Raw genomic sequence first — 18,845 nt, 5'->3', positions numbered from 1 at the left:
GCCAACCTGTTGTGACCATCACCAAACGTTGTAAAAGTATACCACGAGCAACATTCAGACCAATATAACAGTTTCACCAGAGTATTTGAACACTTGTGACCGTTTAACTTTAGAGCTACACAAGTTTGCTTCAGCCAAGCGGTTTGCTAGTAGCTGGCTAGCAAGCTAACATAAACGAGCTGTTAAAATGGGCACAACCTAGATCATCTTTATTTAACTGTGCATCCTCCATGTATCGGATGGCATTATATTTTAGCAGTAGGCCTATTTAGAAAATACTACAATAGCCAATGTAGTTCCCAATGTCTTTGAATGAATGAATTACCTGTCTCGTTTTGAAAACAACATGAAAAAACATACACTTTTTAAAGTCATAAAACAAAATCCTACTAAATATCAAAGTATTGATAGTATAGAAGCTTCAGATATACTTTTTGTACTTTTGTGAATCACCTAATATAAATAAATCAATACTTACTGGAGAGCGCTGTTCGGTCGTGTCTGCCCCAACAAAAACTACCAAAGTCCGTTAGATTTTACGGCGTGTCCGCGTTTGTGAATCAGATATGGATCCGGTTATGGTCCGCGCACTGACTTGTAGTGGGTTCGCGTTTTGACAGTAGAATTTGGGGCGGCGCACGGTGGCGACCCTGATCCGCCAAGGGGAACCCAAACGAATGTGACAGTGACACGGATGTGGTGACTTGAACGCGGATCCGCATCGGAGTCCTCTGCTGTGTGGGCTGGAAATAAGCTGCAACAAAATATTGCATGGTGCACTTTTAAATATGGCATACACATACTGTAACACATACAACAACATGGCACAAATACAGCACACATCTGATTGGCATTCATCCAAAAACAGCACTATTTTCCAATCTTTTTACTTATAAGAAATATATAAGCCCTTAGTAACATAAATTGTGTATGACATATATGACTGAAAATGAATTAAAAAAAATAGTTAGATTTGTATATGTGGGTTTGTGCCTTGTATGACCCTTATAATATTCTTATGGAACAGATATAATCCATATGCGTTTTTAATAAGACTTTTTCATATGGGCTGTGTGGATGTAACCGCAACAATAAATAAAAATAAAAATAAATACTCCATTGTTACAAATGCATTTCAGACCCCTAAATAGGATATTTTAAAAGCCTGCTTTTTTATACAGTATCTGGATTTTAAATATCTGCTACGTGGAAACGGAAGGCCAAAAAAATGTAACCAGGAGAAAAAAATATCAGCATATAAAAATATCCTGCTACGTGGAAACAGCTCCTTAGATTTGATAAATACACACTGTTGGACTCTGTCTGGAGTTACATAAGTTTACAATGCACTCTTAGCACCCAGATTTTTTTTTACTGTGCAGCAACACTCACTGTAAAACCTGATAAGTTAGTAGAACTCAAAAGTTTTGAGGTAACTGATTACCTAATAAGTTTTGAGTACATCAACTGTATCTTTTAATTAAACTTTACTTTAAAATTGTGAGTACATGAACTGTATTCTTTAAGTAATGTTAACCTTAAAAGTCTGAGTACATGAACTGTATTCTTTAAGTAAAGTTAGCTTTAAAACTGTGAGTACATGAACTGCATTCTTTAAGTAAAGTTAGCTTTAAAAATGTGAGTAAACGAACTATGTACTCAACTCAAATGTTTTGAGGTAACTGATTACCTAATAAGTTTTGAGTACATGAACTGTAATTTTTACTTAAAGTGAACTTTAAAAGGAAGTCTATGCAGGTGTGTGCGTGTGTGCGTGCATGCTCGTGTGTGTGTGTGTGTGTGTGTGTGTGTGTGTGTGTGTGTGTGTGTGTGTGTGTGTGTGTGTGTGTGTGTGTGTGTGTGTGTGCGTGCGTGTGCATGTGTGTGTGTGTGTGTGTGTGTGTGCATGTGTGTGTGCGTGTGTGTGTGGCATGTTGACAAGGCCAAAAACACTCAAAGGAAGAGGCGCAAGAATGAAGGACGTGTCACGAATATTTATGATGCCTAGTCCTCATGCTATGAACGGCATGTCAGTAAGCCAAGTATGTCAGTAAACATCACCTCATTTGAAACAGTCAAGAGAAATTATCCAACGTAATGGCAATCCCCTGCAAAGGTGACCCCCATGTAAAGATGCCTGTTATAGTGCATGAAGTGCTCATTATATCTTATCTAGCCTGGCTGGTTTACAACCGCTACAATCTTTAAGTAAGCATTCATGGGGTTTTTCGGGAGTCGTTCCAAAATGTTTTCGGTGATAAAATCAGGAGGCAAGGTCAAACACACTCTTCAGATGCATCAACATGCATCCAACTCGGGCTGCAAATGTAATTAGAGTCATTCATTACACCGCGAATTAACGCGTTACAAAAATTAACGTGATTAATTTGAATTCAAACGCATTTGGATTCTTATAGGCTAGTAAACCAGCAGGCAATCATTGAAACTTTGTTCAAAAATTGTTCAATGGGTCTAAATGCCTGCAGTGATGACAAGAATGTCACAACGGTGTGTGAAGAATTTACCCCTCCTACTTTCTGTTCTTTTGCTGACATATGTTAGGGGTCTTACACACCAGGGCGGTAAAGCGTCGCGGAACGGCTGTGTTTTTTACCGGCGTTGGGGAAAATACATTGAAACATATCTGTCCTTACACACCAACCGGCCGTAGTCGAGCGTCAGCGGCGCGGGAGCCGGCTCCGCGCCGCGCTACATTTGGAAAATAGATCTCGAGCGTGTTTTCACGCCGGCGACCGGCGGTGTCTCATTCAAATGAATGGCAAAGTAGCATGCTAGCTTTGGCTGTGGGGAGGGTTTTGAATAGGACTGGCCGCGCACGCCGACGCTGTCAGTGTGAAAGGCAGAGAAAAACACGCCGGCCAAAACTAAGCAGAAAGACCGCGTTCGTCCCGGGACCGTTCCGTTCCGCCTTGGTATGTTTTGGCCCTTAATCCCAACTATGCGGCGTTCAAGTGGTAAAACTGGTGTTGGTTTGAAGGTGCTCTTTGGCCAAGACGTAGAAAACATCAAAAAAGGCAGGACGCCAAGGCACTCTTCTTAGGTAAAACCGCTTAATTGTAGAGGAGTTCATGTTTGAACTTAAATAATTTAAAAAATATATTATTTATATTTTATTTCTTTATATTTATAATTATTTAAGTTCAAACATGAACTAGCCTCAAACACAAGCAGGTAATTGGCAGCCTGACACTGCATGAAAAGAGGAATTTGTGGATGAGTTTTGCACCTTAAATTGCCTCATACCTCAAGCCACAGCATTTGCGGCTCCCCCATGCCCTCCTCCCATCCCCTTCTTAGGAGAGCCTTTAATATGTAAATGCCAGTGATCAGGTCGGGAGCTGCCCCAATCAATTTCAAGTGGGGTGGGGTGGGGTGAGGTCAGGTGGGTGGGAGGGAGTGGGGGGTCGGCAGGCCTGTTTCTAGGATTTTGGGGTCCCTAGGCAACGGGATTGTTGGGGGCCCTAGGGCATTTTTTGACCTTTTACTAAAATGTGTGTGTGTGTGTGTGTGTCTGTGTGTATGTTTGTTCATGCTGCCTAGTGGTGTTTTTCAGAATCACTAACCATTAAACCAGGGGTAGGGAACCTATGTCTCGAGGGCCCTTGAGGCCGTTTTATCCGGCCCCTGATATCATTATAATGTTTTGCAACTTCACATGAAATAGGCCTATGACATATTTTGCAGGTCTAAAGGAGTCTTAGAAATTACATTTCCAATGAAATTAAGTTATATTCAGGGGACCTAGAAAAGGTGGGGACTGTTTTAAAGGTGTCTACCTTTCACTGCATGAAAAGAGGAATTTGTGGATGAGTTTTGCACCTTAAATTGCCTCATACCTCAAGCCACAGCATTTGTGTCTCCCCCATGCCCTTCTTAGGAGAGCCTTTAATATGTAAATGCCAGTGATCAGGGCCTCGTTTCCCGATAACGATGGTTCTTAGCCTTACGTGTGTCGTTAACCAGTGATCCTACGAATGTTCTTAGATTTCCTACGACTGTTTCCCAAAGACACTCGTACATGAACGCGCGTGCACAGCCTCTAAGATCATTCGTAGCGTCGCTCTTAAGGATCGCTGTCCACATATGTGGTGCTGAAGTGTCCTCGGAGTGAACTGCGCCGTTATGCTGCTAAACCATTTACAAAATGTAAGTCGTGTGTCAGTATCAAAAGTTGTTTTCTATAAGGGTGGGACTACATTTGTAGCAGTTTGCAACTATCGACAGGAGTTATTGTTGGCAAATGAAATAAAATGCACACACACAATGAAATCATGCAAAACCACGAGCTACGCCGTTAAACCAGGCAAAGCGCGTGTAGTTGGCTACCGTGCTTAATATTTAAGAAGACAAGTAGGCCTAGTAGTTCCAAATTGGAATGCGCATTTGGGGAGCGGCGCGCAAAGTACCGCGCACTCAAGGCTTTAACTGTGAGGAACATTTTGCACGGCAGTCTGCTGTTATTAAAACAAAACATCTACACGAATCCCCATCGCTGCCTTTTTATGTCATAGTTTACCCTTAGCCTACAACTATCGTGTCTTTTGTGCATCGCCTTCCCTTTCTTAGGGTAGGCTAGGCCTACTTGAAAATGAAAGAGGGTGCAACGACTCGCTGACCGTTTTCTTTTTTTTAATGTTTCGGTAGTGACCTTCCGACATCACCACTCTTGTCTCTGGTCGCCGAAGCCCCCTATTTATTTTGCGTGTGGATGCCTTGTTCTTGTTCACGAAGCACCCACACAAATTATGATTGATCACAGTTTAATAATGCCCTGATTTATCAAACACAGCTGAACTATTTTACTGCCGGTAAAATATTTTAACACATTGCTTTTATTTTATACACTTACACAATTAATGTTACCTTCTTATTTTCGTTACAGTGTCAACTGTGCCATGATATTTACACTCCCGTCTTAAAACATCAACTTGAAGCGCAAGTTTCCTCTTCTCCTGTGGGTGTCTCCACTGTGCCATGCCACTCGCGTCTTAAAACAGCAATCTTATGCGCAAGTTTCTTCTTTTCCCTTCATATCCTGTGGGTGTCTCCACTGTGCCATGCCGTTACGATCAATCTTAGCGCGTTAAGACTACTCCAGATCACTCGTGGATTTCTCTTAGAGTTACGTGTCAACCTGCGATGGATCTTTGCTAAGTTGGCTTTGGGAAACGCTCCGTGAGCTCTACGATGGTGTTACGTGTGAACTTAAGTAGCACGTAGCGTTAAGTAGTACTTAAGGCCCTTTCGGAAACGAGGCCCAGGTCGGGAGCTGCCCCAGTTAATTTCAAGTGTTCTATGACATATTTTGCAGGCCTAAAGGAATCTTAGAAATTACATTTCCAATGCAATTAACCCTCTGAGGTCTACGGCCTCAGTATTTTCAAGTATTTTCAACTAACAGTAAGCATCTATGCAAAAGTGGAATATATGGTTGTATTCTGAAAAGCCTGACAAGAAATAATCTGAAAGAAAATTGGATGTCATACAAACATGTTTTATTTAAATTGAGTATAAACACAACTGTACAAAAAAACAGGTTTCAGAGGTCTTCAAAAAGTGCAAGAAAACACACAATAAATATATCTAGCCAAGACTTTTGAAGTTTGAATCTTGTAAACAAATGTGTTGACTGCATAAAAGTAAAAAGGGCATTTAGAAATGTTTTGTTGTTTTCATACAAAATGCAAAAAAGAAAGACTATGCCACTGCCACTGCCTGTCTCATTTGAATACTAATGAGATAGGTGTGAAAAACCTCTAATGGCCCACACCCCCCTGTCAATCTCCATGTGCTCTGATAGCACACCCAACTGTCACTCTCTTTGTCCTGTGGCAGGACACTGTGTTTTGCCTAGCTGAAAGGGGCGTGTTGTCACCTCTGAATAGCCACTCAAGCACCGGTACTTTACATGTGAATAGCTATAGGTGTGGCTGCTACAGGCAGAGAGTACAGAATATGCGAAGATTTCTTTTCACTTTCTTTAAATTGGGCCAGCTATATAATTTATTTAATATATATATATTTGAAATCTGGAAGGTCTGAGGTTTCTAATGGTGTAACGTATGTGTTTCAATGACAACAACTCACAGAGTTACAGATTTGTTTTTGGAGACATGTCAAATTGCCCTCTGAAGGGCAATTAGACCTCTGTGTGTTAAAGTAGTTTTGGAATGCAAGACTGAAACTTCTTCCTTCATAGCAGTCCCAGAGGATTTTATTTATATGTTTGAGGCAAAACGTGCCATTTGATTATTTTTTTATATATAGATTTCTCTCTACTTTGACGTTTGATTTAAAGACTTCCTTATTTTAAAGCACGTTGAGCTGTATGGTGTATGAAATCCTCATTATAAATAAAACTGGCCTTGCCTCAAAGGCCTCTACCAATCCCTATATCTCACAGCCCTATGAAGTGTAGAGCATGTTTTACAGCTGTCTAAGATACAGATCAACATATTACAATTGACTAAGATACAGATCAACATATTACAATTGACTAAGATTCAGATCAACATATTACAATTGACTTAGAACAGAAAGTGGGAGGGGTAAATCTTCACCGTTGTGACATTCTTGTCATAACTTGCGTGCTATCTCCATAATATATCATTTTGAACATTAATTGCAAATCTGTGGAGGCATTTGGCATGCACACACACACACACACACACACACACACACACACACACACACACACACACACACACACACACACACACACACACACACACACACACACACACACACACACACACACACACGCATGGTTACTAAATACCACCAAGTAGGAGGTTACTAATGTGAAATTCGAAACTTGGCACGCACACACACGCATGAAGACAGGCAAGGTGAAACACACTTCTAGAAGCAGCAAGAATAGGATCACCTCTCTCAACCTTCAAGAAACAATTACAGACTCTCCTCTAATGTCTTGACTATTTACTGCACTGATTTCTGAGCGGACTCAGACCCAGGGTACGGTAGACTCTAAGGTGTGTGTGTGTGTGTGTGTGTGTGTGTGTGTGTGTGTGTGTGTGTGTGTGTGTGTGTGTGTGTGTGTGTGTCTGTGTCTGTGTCTGTGTCTGTGTGTGTGTGTTCAACATAAACTTTTCCTTATTATGAATATTTTATATTTAAAGTAACTTTGGAATGTAAGACTGAAACTTCATCCTTCATAGCAGTCTAAGAGGATTTTATTTATACGTTTGAGGCAAAACGTGCCATTTGATGAAGTTTTTATGGTTTTGTCTCTACTTAAACGTTTGATTTAAAGACTTCCTTATTTTAAAGCATGTTGAGCTGGATGGTGTATGAAATGCACATTATATATAAAACTGTTTTGTCTGCCTTGCCTTACAGGCCCCTAATCTCTACATCTCACAGCCCTATGAAGTGCGGAGCAGGTTTTACAGCCGTCTAAGGCAGTGTTTCCCAACCTTTTTTGTCTTCTGTACCCCCTAAGCCTTTTTTATTGTACCATGAGTACCCCCTAACCAATGATACAGTATGTATCTATGTCTTTATCCCCACTCAATTAACCCACATTCAAAATTAATTTTTTTCCACGTACCAACTGAGGTGTGCTCGCATACCCCTAGTGGTACACGTACCCCTGGTTGGGAAACACTAGTCTAAGGTACAGATCAACATATTCCAGCCTTCTAGGGCACAGTTAAACATATTACAATTGACTAAGATACAGAGCAACATATTCCAGCCTTCTAAGGAACAGATCATGCTATTCCAGTTGACTAAGATACAGATCAATTGACTAAGATACATGCTCCTTTATTCCAGTTGTCTAAGATACAGATCATCATATTACGGTCATCCGGCCAGCTAACCCCTTAGCACAAAGCCTCTGTTATAATCGTATTGTCACCAAAATGGTAATGACCAAGTCTTCATTTGTTACTTAAAACTTCATTGGCATAGTAATGTTGTGATGATGTAGTTGAGTGTTTTCAGCAAATAATGAACGACAGTGATTCCCAACCAGGGGCATGTGGACCACTAGGGCTTTGCGAGCATATTGCAGGGATTACAAGGGAAATTTTAGGCTAATAATGTCAAATATATGGAGCATAGTCACACTGGGATAGGCAAAGAGATACAGTATAGAGCATAAGTGAGGGGGTAATCATGGTATGACAAAAAGGGCCAGGGGGTATCAACACAAAAAAGGTTGGGAAACACTGAGTAAAGTACAAATCAAATCAGATTGGGCAACACTGGTCTAAGGTAGATATATACATATCAAAATCACAGCTGTCTTATATACACATGAGCGTTTGGAAGCTGTTTTAGCACGAGGTCAAAAGTTAGCGTACAAGTCTATATTTCTGACTGATGGTTGTGACTGTGGGGGATGGGCCTATTGTTGCCCTACAAAGGCTAAGGGTAGTAACTAGGCCTACAGTGAAACTGAAAAAAATGCCTTCAAAGCCTTGGACTTAGGTTAGATATTGTAGTTACTGCAACTTCAACACAGCGATACCTCTTAAACAGGACACAGTTTGACCATACGGCTTTGTCACAAGATAAAGGAGGTGTAATGAAGACCAGTCTAAAGTAAACTAATCTTTTCAAAATATGTAGTTACTGCACTTTGCCTTTATAGGGCAGTATTGGTGCCCATTTGACTGTTTTGTTGATGCATCTAGGGCTGTTCGAGTACGTAACATAATCTAGTTATGAGTCCATATCCTGTTGTATTCCTTAGAGATGAAGTTAAAGGGGAAATCCGGTGTAAAATGGGTTAAATGGTGTTTAGGCATGATGCTGAGGGCTAACCTCAACTCCATTCGTGCCTTGCAATGAGAAATCCAGCCCTAGTTAGCGGATGCTATTACTGTGGTTCAGCAGGGCATAGAAGTAGCCATCGCTATAAATTTCTTCATTCCACCCATTTACAACGCTCAAAGTTGCTCAAAACTTCATTCTGAAGAGTCACTAGAAACACTTTAGAAACAATGCTATTCTTACAGGCTGTGCCACCGCCGATATAGCCAACGCCAGATCCAGTTTACCAATTAGAGACTGTCCAGTGTGTCCGCTCACTACTTTTCCGGGTGGTACTGCACTCTTGGGGCGCCAACGGGTGAGTGCAGACTCCATTCAGATGAATGGGCTGCGCTCTCTCGACAGCGCCCTCTAGGTGAACTGCAGGCATGGATTGACACTGGACAGTCTCTAACATTAGGGTCAAGGGTTAGGTAAGGGGTGGGCGATATGGGCAAAAAAGTTATCTCGATAATTTTTAGAATTTTCACGATAACGATAATTTGACGATAATGCTGTGCTGAAGAGCTTTCACTTTTTGAATTTAATAATATGCATATGCTGGACTGTAAAGTAATACTTCATCACTTGTCATGAAAACATATCCATGTAAATAAAAAATAGGTTTATGATGTATTGCTAATGATTCTGTTAAAGGACAGTCATTTTTGACTGGAAACAGTGCATTTGTAGATAGGAATCAGAACCTAACTATGGCAGCTGCAAATTGCACGTGTTGGATTTCACACATTGTAATTTAACTCACTGCGCGAGTCTAACTTAACATTACTTGTCCACCTAAGCAGTTATGATATCTATACATGCAGGTGGGTGTTTGAGTAGTGAGTAACAGCCAATGTAGTTGTAGAGAACAACATTGCTTAGCTTAGTTCGCTAACTAGCATGCTAACGCGATTTCTCAGACCAGAGACAAAGCTATTTCTCTTCCTAACTATTTGGCTTTCCATAATCACAGACAGTTGCTGATTAAAGCACATAGTTCCAAAACGCCCTCAGCATCATGCAATGGCTGGTTTAATGGTTGAATTCCTCATGTAAATCCACCATTTGGATAACAGCAACTCTCCTTCACTGCCCAGCAGCAGAAAGCTGCACGAGTGACACGAGACCTCTCTCTCTCCGTCTGCTGAAAACGCTGCAGCCCGCCCCCTCAGCTCATTGGTTCACAGACTTATTCTCCAGTTCACAACAACATTACTATTGGCTCAAAGGCTTGGCTGTTGTCGCTGTCTGGAGGAGTCCTGTCACAGCGCTTTGTTGAGTTTAGCGACTTGATAAAAATATCTCGATATTGCAAAATTACTCATCGTCAAAACAACATTCACGATAACTTCGCAGACGATATGTATCGCCCACCCTTAGGTTAGGTAAGGGTTTATAGGTTAGACTTAACATTAAGGATAAGGGTTAGGTTAGGGTTAGGCTCAGCATTAAGGTTAAGGATTAAAGGTATGTACACATAATTTAAATTCTTAACCCATTGATGCTGCATGCTTTATATGCATTAACCCAGTCAGCTGTCACTGGCGCTGCATTCAGAATGCTGACAATAATAAGATTTTAGTTTTTAAATTAGAATTGTGGTTATGTTACATCTGCATGAAGACATGCTATTGCATGATGAGGGTTATAGGTTTTAAATGGAACTTATTTCATATTTTATGTGCTTTGGATATTTAGGGTTTTATAGGTTGAGGGCACCTTTTCCTAAAAAGGTCTTGGGCATTAGGTGCCTTGGGCTTAAATGGGTTAAACCAGTCCTAATTTGGCACATTATTCAAGTGCCAAATGCATTCATTAAAGAGCAAACATTTGTCATATATTTTATGAGGATTTCTGAGTTAATTGTCTGATTTACAACCAGTTACTGCATGCAACGGTGGCAAACAAAATCAAGTTCATATGAATGGAAAGTTAACACAATAGATCATATTACCTTTATATAAACATTTTTACACAGTAGCCTCTTTGTGCAGACTGTTGACAGGGCCATTCAGCTGCTGAGAAGATTCAACTACATCATAACGACACTGCAATGATATTACTGAGGGCCATAAGTAGGCCTACCAGATTTAGACCATTTCAATTTTGGTGACAGTGAGGTTATAACATATTGTAGGCTCTATGCAAAAGAGTTAACATAGATATCTAAACTTCCTTGTTTAGTCAATTGATATTTCAGAATTAAGTTGGTTTTAGAGGTGGACCCTTTTCCATAGATTTTATTGACGAGCAAATGCATTCCAACTTACAGTAACAGCCTAGATTGCCATGCTGAGAGTGTGTGTGTTTCCCCCTTGCTCTATGCCTGTAACCATTGCCATTTAACTCTTTAATGGTGTCTTCCTCTTATGTCTTAGGCGAATCTGACAGAGAGGAAAATAAAGCCATGGTGAACCTAATGCCATTATTTCTCCCTCTGCTGATCTACAGTAAGCATGTGTTTTATACAGGTTTCTTTAAATAAAAAATATTTTTAAGACTTTTAAGGGAGGCCTTTTTTCAAAACTGTAAAAACTCAACAACTGCTCACACAAATCGCAAAACATTCTGACTCTTGGAAAACGAAGCACAAAACATTCTTAAGGCATATCAAAAGTATGCACTGGTTTTATATCAGAAAACACTTTGATTGCCATTAACTTGTGTTTTTGTGCATTAGAGAATTGTACATGCTGATTTGCAGAAAGTGAACTGGGGTTAAAATTGTTTCTATCTGCTAACTTGAGAGGTAGTTGTGAAATTTGAGTGTTTAGTTGTTGACATTTGTTGAAATGTTTTAAAAAAAAATATAATATGAAAATTTAATTAAAATGATACTGCATACATTCTATTTTTATTCACTTGTGTGATTCCTACTATTAATGAATGTAGATTCACAACTGTTTTGTCCATGTGTGTGCATCTGTATGTATGGCGTGCACACTCTTATATATATGGAGAGAGAGAGTGAGAGAGAGAGAGAGAGAGAGAGAGAGAGTGGGAGAGAGAGAGAGAGTGCGTGTGCGTGTGCGTGTGCGTGTATATGTTGTAGTCCTGACTCCTGTCTATACTATGTGCGTGCGTGCACATGTGTATATGTGCGTATATGCACGTGTGTGTATTCACCCGCCCTCCCACCCCTCTGTAGTGCTCCAGGTCCCTGGCTGGGTGTGTGTGTTTGCCCAGCAGAATGACCCGTGTCTGAACTACACAGAGCTGAGTGACCCCTGGAGGTCTACATCCAACACAAACCAGTCTCAGGTGCGTAGAGGCAGAAATGTGTGCAGTAGAAATAAAGACGTACTCTTACGGATGTAATTACAACATGATATTAATTACCTGCAAGTGATGTAAATGTGTAATCTAAATGTAATGGTAAATTTGTCTCTGCACTTGAAAAAGTGTTTTGTGTTTTTTCACATTTGTGGATGTGTTTTATGAAATAAAATATGTGTAAGTGTATTTTCAAAATGTAATTTTGTCTTCAAATTTTTTTATGTGGTTGAGTATTTGAGTATTTCTTTACCTTCTCAGGTGCGCTGTGACCGAAACGTCGTGTTGAGTATCTCTCTACCTCAGGGGTGGGGGACCTATGTCTCAAGGGTCATTTACAGCCCTGAAGGCCGTCTCATCCAGCCCCCAACACAATTTTAATGTTATGCAGTTTCACCAGAAATACGACATGTTTTTAAAGGTGCATTGTGTAATATTTATAGTAGTTTATTTCCATGCTGTCCACTTACAAATGTTACCTTTTTCATGAATACTTACCAACACCATCAAATTTGTAAACGTAAAAGTATACATTTTCAATGGGAAAATTGCACTTTTCATACATGAAAAGGGGGATCTTCTCCATGGTCCGCCACTTTGGTCATTCTAGGAAATATTAGTTCATTATTTAGTAAATATTCATGACAAGATCAAATTTGACAGTAGACGGCACAGTTTCAATGAGCAGCATGGTAGCAATAACTACTCTGGCCACCATCAGGGCTGTAGTGGTCAAATTAGAGGTGGGTAAACTATGATTTTTTTGATCAGACAGACCGTGACGCAACGCAACGCAACGCAACGCAACGCGACACGGCGCGTTTTTTTTTTTTTAGGGGGGTGGGGGGGGGTGTCATCAGTGTATCTACAGGTATGAAAATGGGTATGAGGCCAGGCATGATAGTAGGCCTATAAAGTATCGGTATCAATGCATCCAAAATGGTAATTTGTTTAAAAGCCACTAAAACTTTTTGGCATGCACATTCATTTGTCTACTATAAATGACATTTAAAATCTCTTCAGTTAGGCCTATTAGGCCTATCACATAATTTGTGTGATCATATGATACAGAGTGTGCCTTTGTTACAATCCTAGATTGTAGGCCTAACACCTATAGCCTATTGGAGTAGATCAACAGCATAACAATGCAGCTCAATTTCATAGGCGTATTCCAATTTCTGCATTAGGTTTTTAAAAATAGATTCACCATCATGTATCCCATCTCAGCCATTCCCCACAAAGATGAATGGCATTAGGCTAACATTGGAAACTAATTATAAAAAACACAACATTTGTGGTTTTCAACTGAATTGATAAGGAAGTGCTATTAGGCTACATTTTAGGCTTATATGTTTATAAGACAGCTCACAATTTACCCCTCCACTGTCATCCATTAGGCCTACTTAGCTAGGCTACTTGTAGTGGCATGCTCAGAGATTAGCAATAGGCACTGCAGTCATTAAGAGAGGAACTGGAGTTTTACCTACCATTAGCCTAATAAGCTAACCCATACAGCGTTATCAATAACTGCAAAGGCAATAGACAGAAGAAGAAGCTGATGAAGAAGAAGCTTAATTTCTTAACTCAGGAATGAGTCCTTCTAGCTCTGAGAACTTGCTTTTGCAAATAACTTGGAAATGTCAGATCATGAAAGAATCTTGTGACAAGGTGTAACAAAACGTGTACCTCCCTAAATGATGGATTTGGTGGTGTTACTAGGCTTACTCCTGTGTTAGGTTACTTTCATACCTGGCGTCACACGCGGGATTTTTTTGTTTTCCTCCACCGCGCGAACGTGCATTTGCGTTTCTATCGACATTGCCGTCCGTAGAACCGGCGGACAGATGCGCTTTCGCTTGTAAACATGGGTTTGTCCCCTACTTCTTTCGGACACACGGTGCGAAGTGGCTAGATTTGATGAGAAGGGCGTGACTAATTTGCGAACGGTAGAGAGAAACCTGCAGTGGAGTCAAATGGAACGGAATGAACATTATAATGCAGATGAATTAGGTCTATATTTCAGGCAGTCCAACAAAATCCCGGACATTTCTGAAATTCCCCCCGCACATTTTTTTAGGTCTCAAAAGTAGGGAAAAAGAGGACGTCTGGTCACCCTATCCATGATGATTACTATGATTAACTATGCAGGCAGGCAACTACACAACGTGTACCCTGGATCCTGATTGGTGTCGCCGCCGCAGCCGAAAGGCACTGATTGGAAGGTCACATACCTGAATACAGAGCAGATGAAAATGATTCCTACTAAAGCGTTTGTAGGCCTATGTTCAACAATAATTTTTAAATGACACCAAATTTATTTTGGATTATTCCAACGGCAGATCACAAGGCGCAGGGAACTTTGACGTGCGAAATTGCCATTAAGAGCTGCGTAAACGCTATTTAGAGGTGGGTTAACGCTATTTAGAGGTGGGTAAACGCTATTTCCTAAATTCCAGAGGTGCGTAAACGGCGTTTACGTGCGTTTACCCTCCACTACAGCCCTGGCCACCATCTTGCACAGTGCACCTTTAAAGAATTTTTTTACATTTGCAATACAATCAAGTTATATTTTCAGGGGACCTAGTGAAGGTAGGGTCTGTTGTAAAGGTTTAGGCCTTCAATATAGGCCTAAAGTGCAGGGGCAAATCCTGGTTTGTGTTCATAGTACTACATAGTGTTGAGTATGAATTGCCTCCTGAGGTGCGCTGTGACCAGGACATCATGATGGGTATTCATTTACCTCCTCAAGTGCACTGTGATCATGATGTCGTGTTGAGAATGTCTTTACCTTCTCAGGTGCGCTGTGACCAACACATCACGCTGCAGGGATGGTACCTGCTGGTGGACGGGAACGCCAGCGTGCTGATGCCCAACTCCTGTGTGCCCGTGTAGGTCACTTGTTAGGTAGGCTAGGCAACTACACCACTTGTCAGGTAGGCTAGGCAACTACACCACTTGTCAGGTAGGCTATACCACTTGTCAGGTAGGCCACTTGGGTCACATGACTGCCCAGTTATGCCACTTTGTCAGGTAGGTTACTGGTCAGGTAGGCCAATTATTAAGTACATTCGACATGACATCAACGCAGACATGCACATACAGACAGCAATGCATCCTGGATGAAAATGCTGCATGACGGTTAGATTTCCTGTCAAACTTCGAAATTTCGTCGACGTTGCGTTGACGAGGTGACATGTCACATGGTGTAAAACTATCACGTGTGTATATGGGTCTTGTCTCACACCTCTACACAAGTTTGCGCAGGTCCCCACTTCAGCTCCTCCTCACTGCCTGTGACACACGTGGTGTGTTAGTAGAGCAAACCGGTGCGAGCTCATCGTCTCGTTCATATTTGTGGCCGACTGCAAATGCGCTGTATTTAATAACACCCACATCGTGACAACAAGTTCTCGCTCACATGCTTCCGTCAACGTTGGTCGACAGCAACAAAGTCGTACCGGGCTATTAGCTGCGCTACCCGGGCTCTGCCCTAGCAGTGACACAACACCCTCGGCTCACCTACACACACTAGGGCCAGGAGCTTGTTTATGAGGATTCTGTTCCCTCCACAGAGGGAAACTCCACCCACTTTGTCTGGAACCAATCAACTGAGCACTTCCAACCGTCTTATGTAGAGGCGTGTTCAAGGCAGTGACATGGTTTAAGCAGAGACGTTCAATTGGGACTAAGAAATGTTTGATTTCAACTTCGGCACTGCCCTCAACCAGTAGCAAGCCGAGGGAGGCGGGTTAACCAGGCCATTTGGAAACACTAATCGTTATTGTCCTGGTCAGACCAGAGTCGCGGTACGTGATCTGAAGTATATGAAAATCAAGCAACAGCTGTGCCACTTGTCAGGTAGGCTACTGGTCAGGTACACCACTTGTCAGGTAGGCTACTGGTCAGGTACACCACTTGTCAGGTTGGCTACTGGTCAGGCTAGGACACTTATCAGGTGCTGTATGCTACTGGTCAGGTAGGCTATGCTACTGGTCAGGTAGGCTATGCCCTTGTCAGGTAGGCTATGCCCTTGTCAGGTAGGCTATGCCCTGGTCAGGTAGGCTATGCCACTTGTCAGGTAGGCTATGCCCAGGGCTCTAAATGAACTTTATTCATCACCAGCCAAAAAAGCAAGTAGATAAGCAAATACGCACTAACAAATGGGTCAAAGAGGCTAGCAAGTTGTTTTTTTCTACCAGCCAAACTGAAATCTGACCAGCATTTGGCCAGTTTGCTGGTTTCTATTTAGAACCCTGCTTATGCCACTTGTCAGGTAGGCTACTGGTCAGGTAGGCCACTTATTATCTTCTAATTTTACTTTGGCCACTCTGTTAAGTAAATACCCACACTGACTAACTGACTAGCTGACTAACCAACAGAAACCGCTGCGGCACGCATGCGCCCCTTTGGCTGAACGGTGCACACCCCACGCCAGCAGAGGGTGTAGTGAGCAGGCAGGTGTGCGCCCACTGGACGAATGGGTGCTGCCACTGGAACCACTACATTCAGGTAAAGCCAAGAGGATACACTAGGTGTGCGTTCCAATATGTGACCTTGCATCCTCCACTTGTCTTTGTGGCCTCGTACCGAGAAGTAATATGTCATGATGACATCACTGACAACAGCATTACATTTCATCACATCTTGCAAAGGCTCAATTGTAAAGCCATTTTCTCATTTGCAAACTGGATGGTGAATGAAGAATAGTCCCCCAAAAATTGTTGTGGCTACGCTGACAGCGGGGAAACTTTATTGCTTTCAACCTGGAGGCAGGGCATCAGCAAAATGTGAGGCCACAAGCACAAGCGGAGGATGCAAGGTCGCATATTGGAATGCACCCTAGGTACCAGTTCATGATGATGATGATGATGATGATGATGGTGGTGGTGGTGGGGAGGAGGAGGGTGATGATACTGATGATGACGATGATGATGACTTTGATGAAGATGAGGATGACTATAATGATAATAATGATGATGATGATGATTGTTATTATTTCAATGGTTATGATTATGATGATGTGATGTTAATGATGATGACGACGATGATGATTTCAATGGTTGTGATTATGATGATGGAACATGATGTAATGATGATGATGATGACGATGATGATGATGATGATTATGATGATGATGATGATTGTCACTTCCCTCCTCCTTCCCACCTGGTGAAGGCCTGTTCCGGAGGATACACTGTCTACCAGCTTGTGCATCCCCCGACTTGCCACTTGGCATACTGTGCAGGTAGAGCTGTATCCTGAAGCAGCTACTCATATAGATGCATGAATTAACTACTCATTAACTACTCATAGATGCATGAACTAACCCCTCGTGGTAACACTTTAGGACTATGCAAATAGATGAATGAAGTATATGAATGCATGACTTACGTAACTTCTCATCAAGACAGGGGTGCACATAACTTTTTTAGTGCGTTATTCATATGTGTACCAGCAAATTTAAAGTTTTAGTTTAGGTACGCACCTCATCCGAAATACGTCTTAAAAGTCCATTGTCCTCAGTGTCGGAGGATAACACATGACTGACCACCACGAACCTTGACACATCTTAGGCTAATGCAACTGGTACAAGGCAGCCTAATCAAAAATGGTGTTATTTTGGTATTCTTTACCTTCATCGGAAATGGTCAAGGTCATCTTCAAGTTAAGTGATTATTGTCTTGAGTTCATCTCTGGTTTTGCAGATTTCACCGTCATTCCTATTGCTAACTGATAAACAGACGGGGAATAAACTTAAAGCGATACTGTCCCATTTTTGGAAATAAGCTCATATTACACCTCCCCTTGAGTTAAAGGGACAGTTCTGTCAATTTCAACATGCAGTTGTAATGCTCACACTACCCTGGACTTGTCAGTGGCTGAGTTTTTTTTTCTTCTTCTTTAGCCGTTTCCGAGATCCTGGTCATTGTAATGGGGGCAGCTCTTTGTTTACATTTCAAAAAAACATTTTTATTTATTCCCAAAAACATCCAAAAGGTGATAAAACATCAGCAGACAACTAGCAGTACCTTTTGGGAAAATATTTGGAGTTTGCCTATGTTTCAGTTTTTAAAAATGTAAACAAACGCTGCCCCCATTAGAATTGCTCATATTTCGGAAAGGGCTGAGCCAAAAAAATCGGCGTCACCGGATACTGACAAGTCAAGGGTAGCGTGAGCAATACAACAGCATGTTGAAATTGACTGAACTGTTCCTTTAAATAATTGAGTTCTACATTTCTCTTGTAGGCTACTTTCAACCGTTCTCTGAGTATGGCAGTGCAAATTTTACCTCAGTGCTAGCAGTTAACATTGAGTCCGATGAGACCAGCTGGAGGTAAAATTTGCACTGCTGTACTCAGAGAACGGCAGGAGGTACAGGGGAAAGGTAAAACTCAATTATTTAACTAAAGGGGGGGGGGGGGGGGTGTAATATGAGCTTATTTCCAAAAATGGGACAGTATCACTTTAACACTTAGCCTATCTGCGGTGTCCGGTTTGGGATATAGTGGGAGGGAGCTGACGAAAGAAGAAGTTAGCTGGCCGGGTATGATGTGCATTTAATTTAAGAAGCCACGCGCATGCATGTACTAAGTTTTTAACTTCTATGCATTGGAGAATGACGGCTGTGCGCATCCATTCTGCAGAGTTAACCATCAGACAGACAGCAGAATTTCACAACAGTGCATGATCGCGCTGACAGTAGTTAGATTTACAGTTGATAGCCTATGCGGGTGACATGTCTATTTTTAGGCATTAATGAGAAAA

The 18,845-nt window shown here is 41.5% G+C and overlaps 1 protein-coding gene across 1 annotated transcript in view; it reads left to right on the top strand.

The window, feature by feature from the left end:
• Positions 1–11,189: 11,189 nt before the first annotated feature.
• LOC134443076 (pancreatic secretory granule membrane major glycoprotein GP2-like) overlaps positions 11,190–18,845 on the top strand; it is a gene marked incomplete at its 3' end in the record, with an annotated part of 8,962 nt that continues 1,306 nt past the window's right edge. The window contains exons 1-4 of the mRNA XM_063193015.1: positions 11,190–11,255; positions 11,954–12,066; positions 14,875–14,966; positions 16,458–16,587. Coding sequence (XP_063049085.1) covers positions 11,213–11,255; positions 11,954–12,066; positions 14,875–14,966; positions 16,458–16,587 — 378 coding nt within the window. The remainder of the gene's footprint in view (positions 11,256–11,953; positions 12,067–14,874; positions 14,967–16,457; positions 16,588–18,845) is intronic.

The sequence above is a fragment of the Engraulis encrasicolus genome, unplaced genomic scaffold (genome assembly GCF_034702125.1).
Source record: "Engraulis encrasicolus isolate BLACKSEA-1 unplaced genomic scaffold, IST_EnEncr_1.0 scaffold_281_np1212, whole genome shotgun sequence".
NCBI classification, from domain to species: domain Eukaryota; kingdom Metazoa; phylum Chordata; class Actinopteri; order Clupeiformes; family Engraulidae; genus Engraulis; species Engraulis encrasicolus.
Note: the sequence above shows the minus strand (reverse complement) of the source record. Positions and strands in the feature narration are given on the sequence as shown.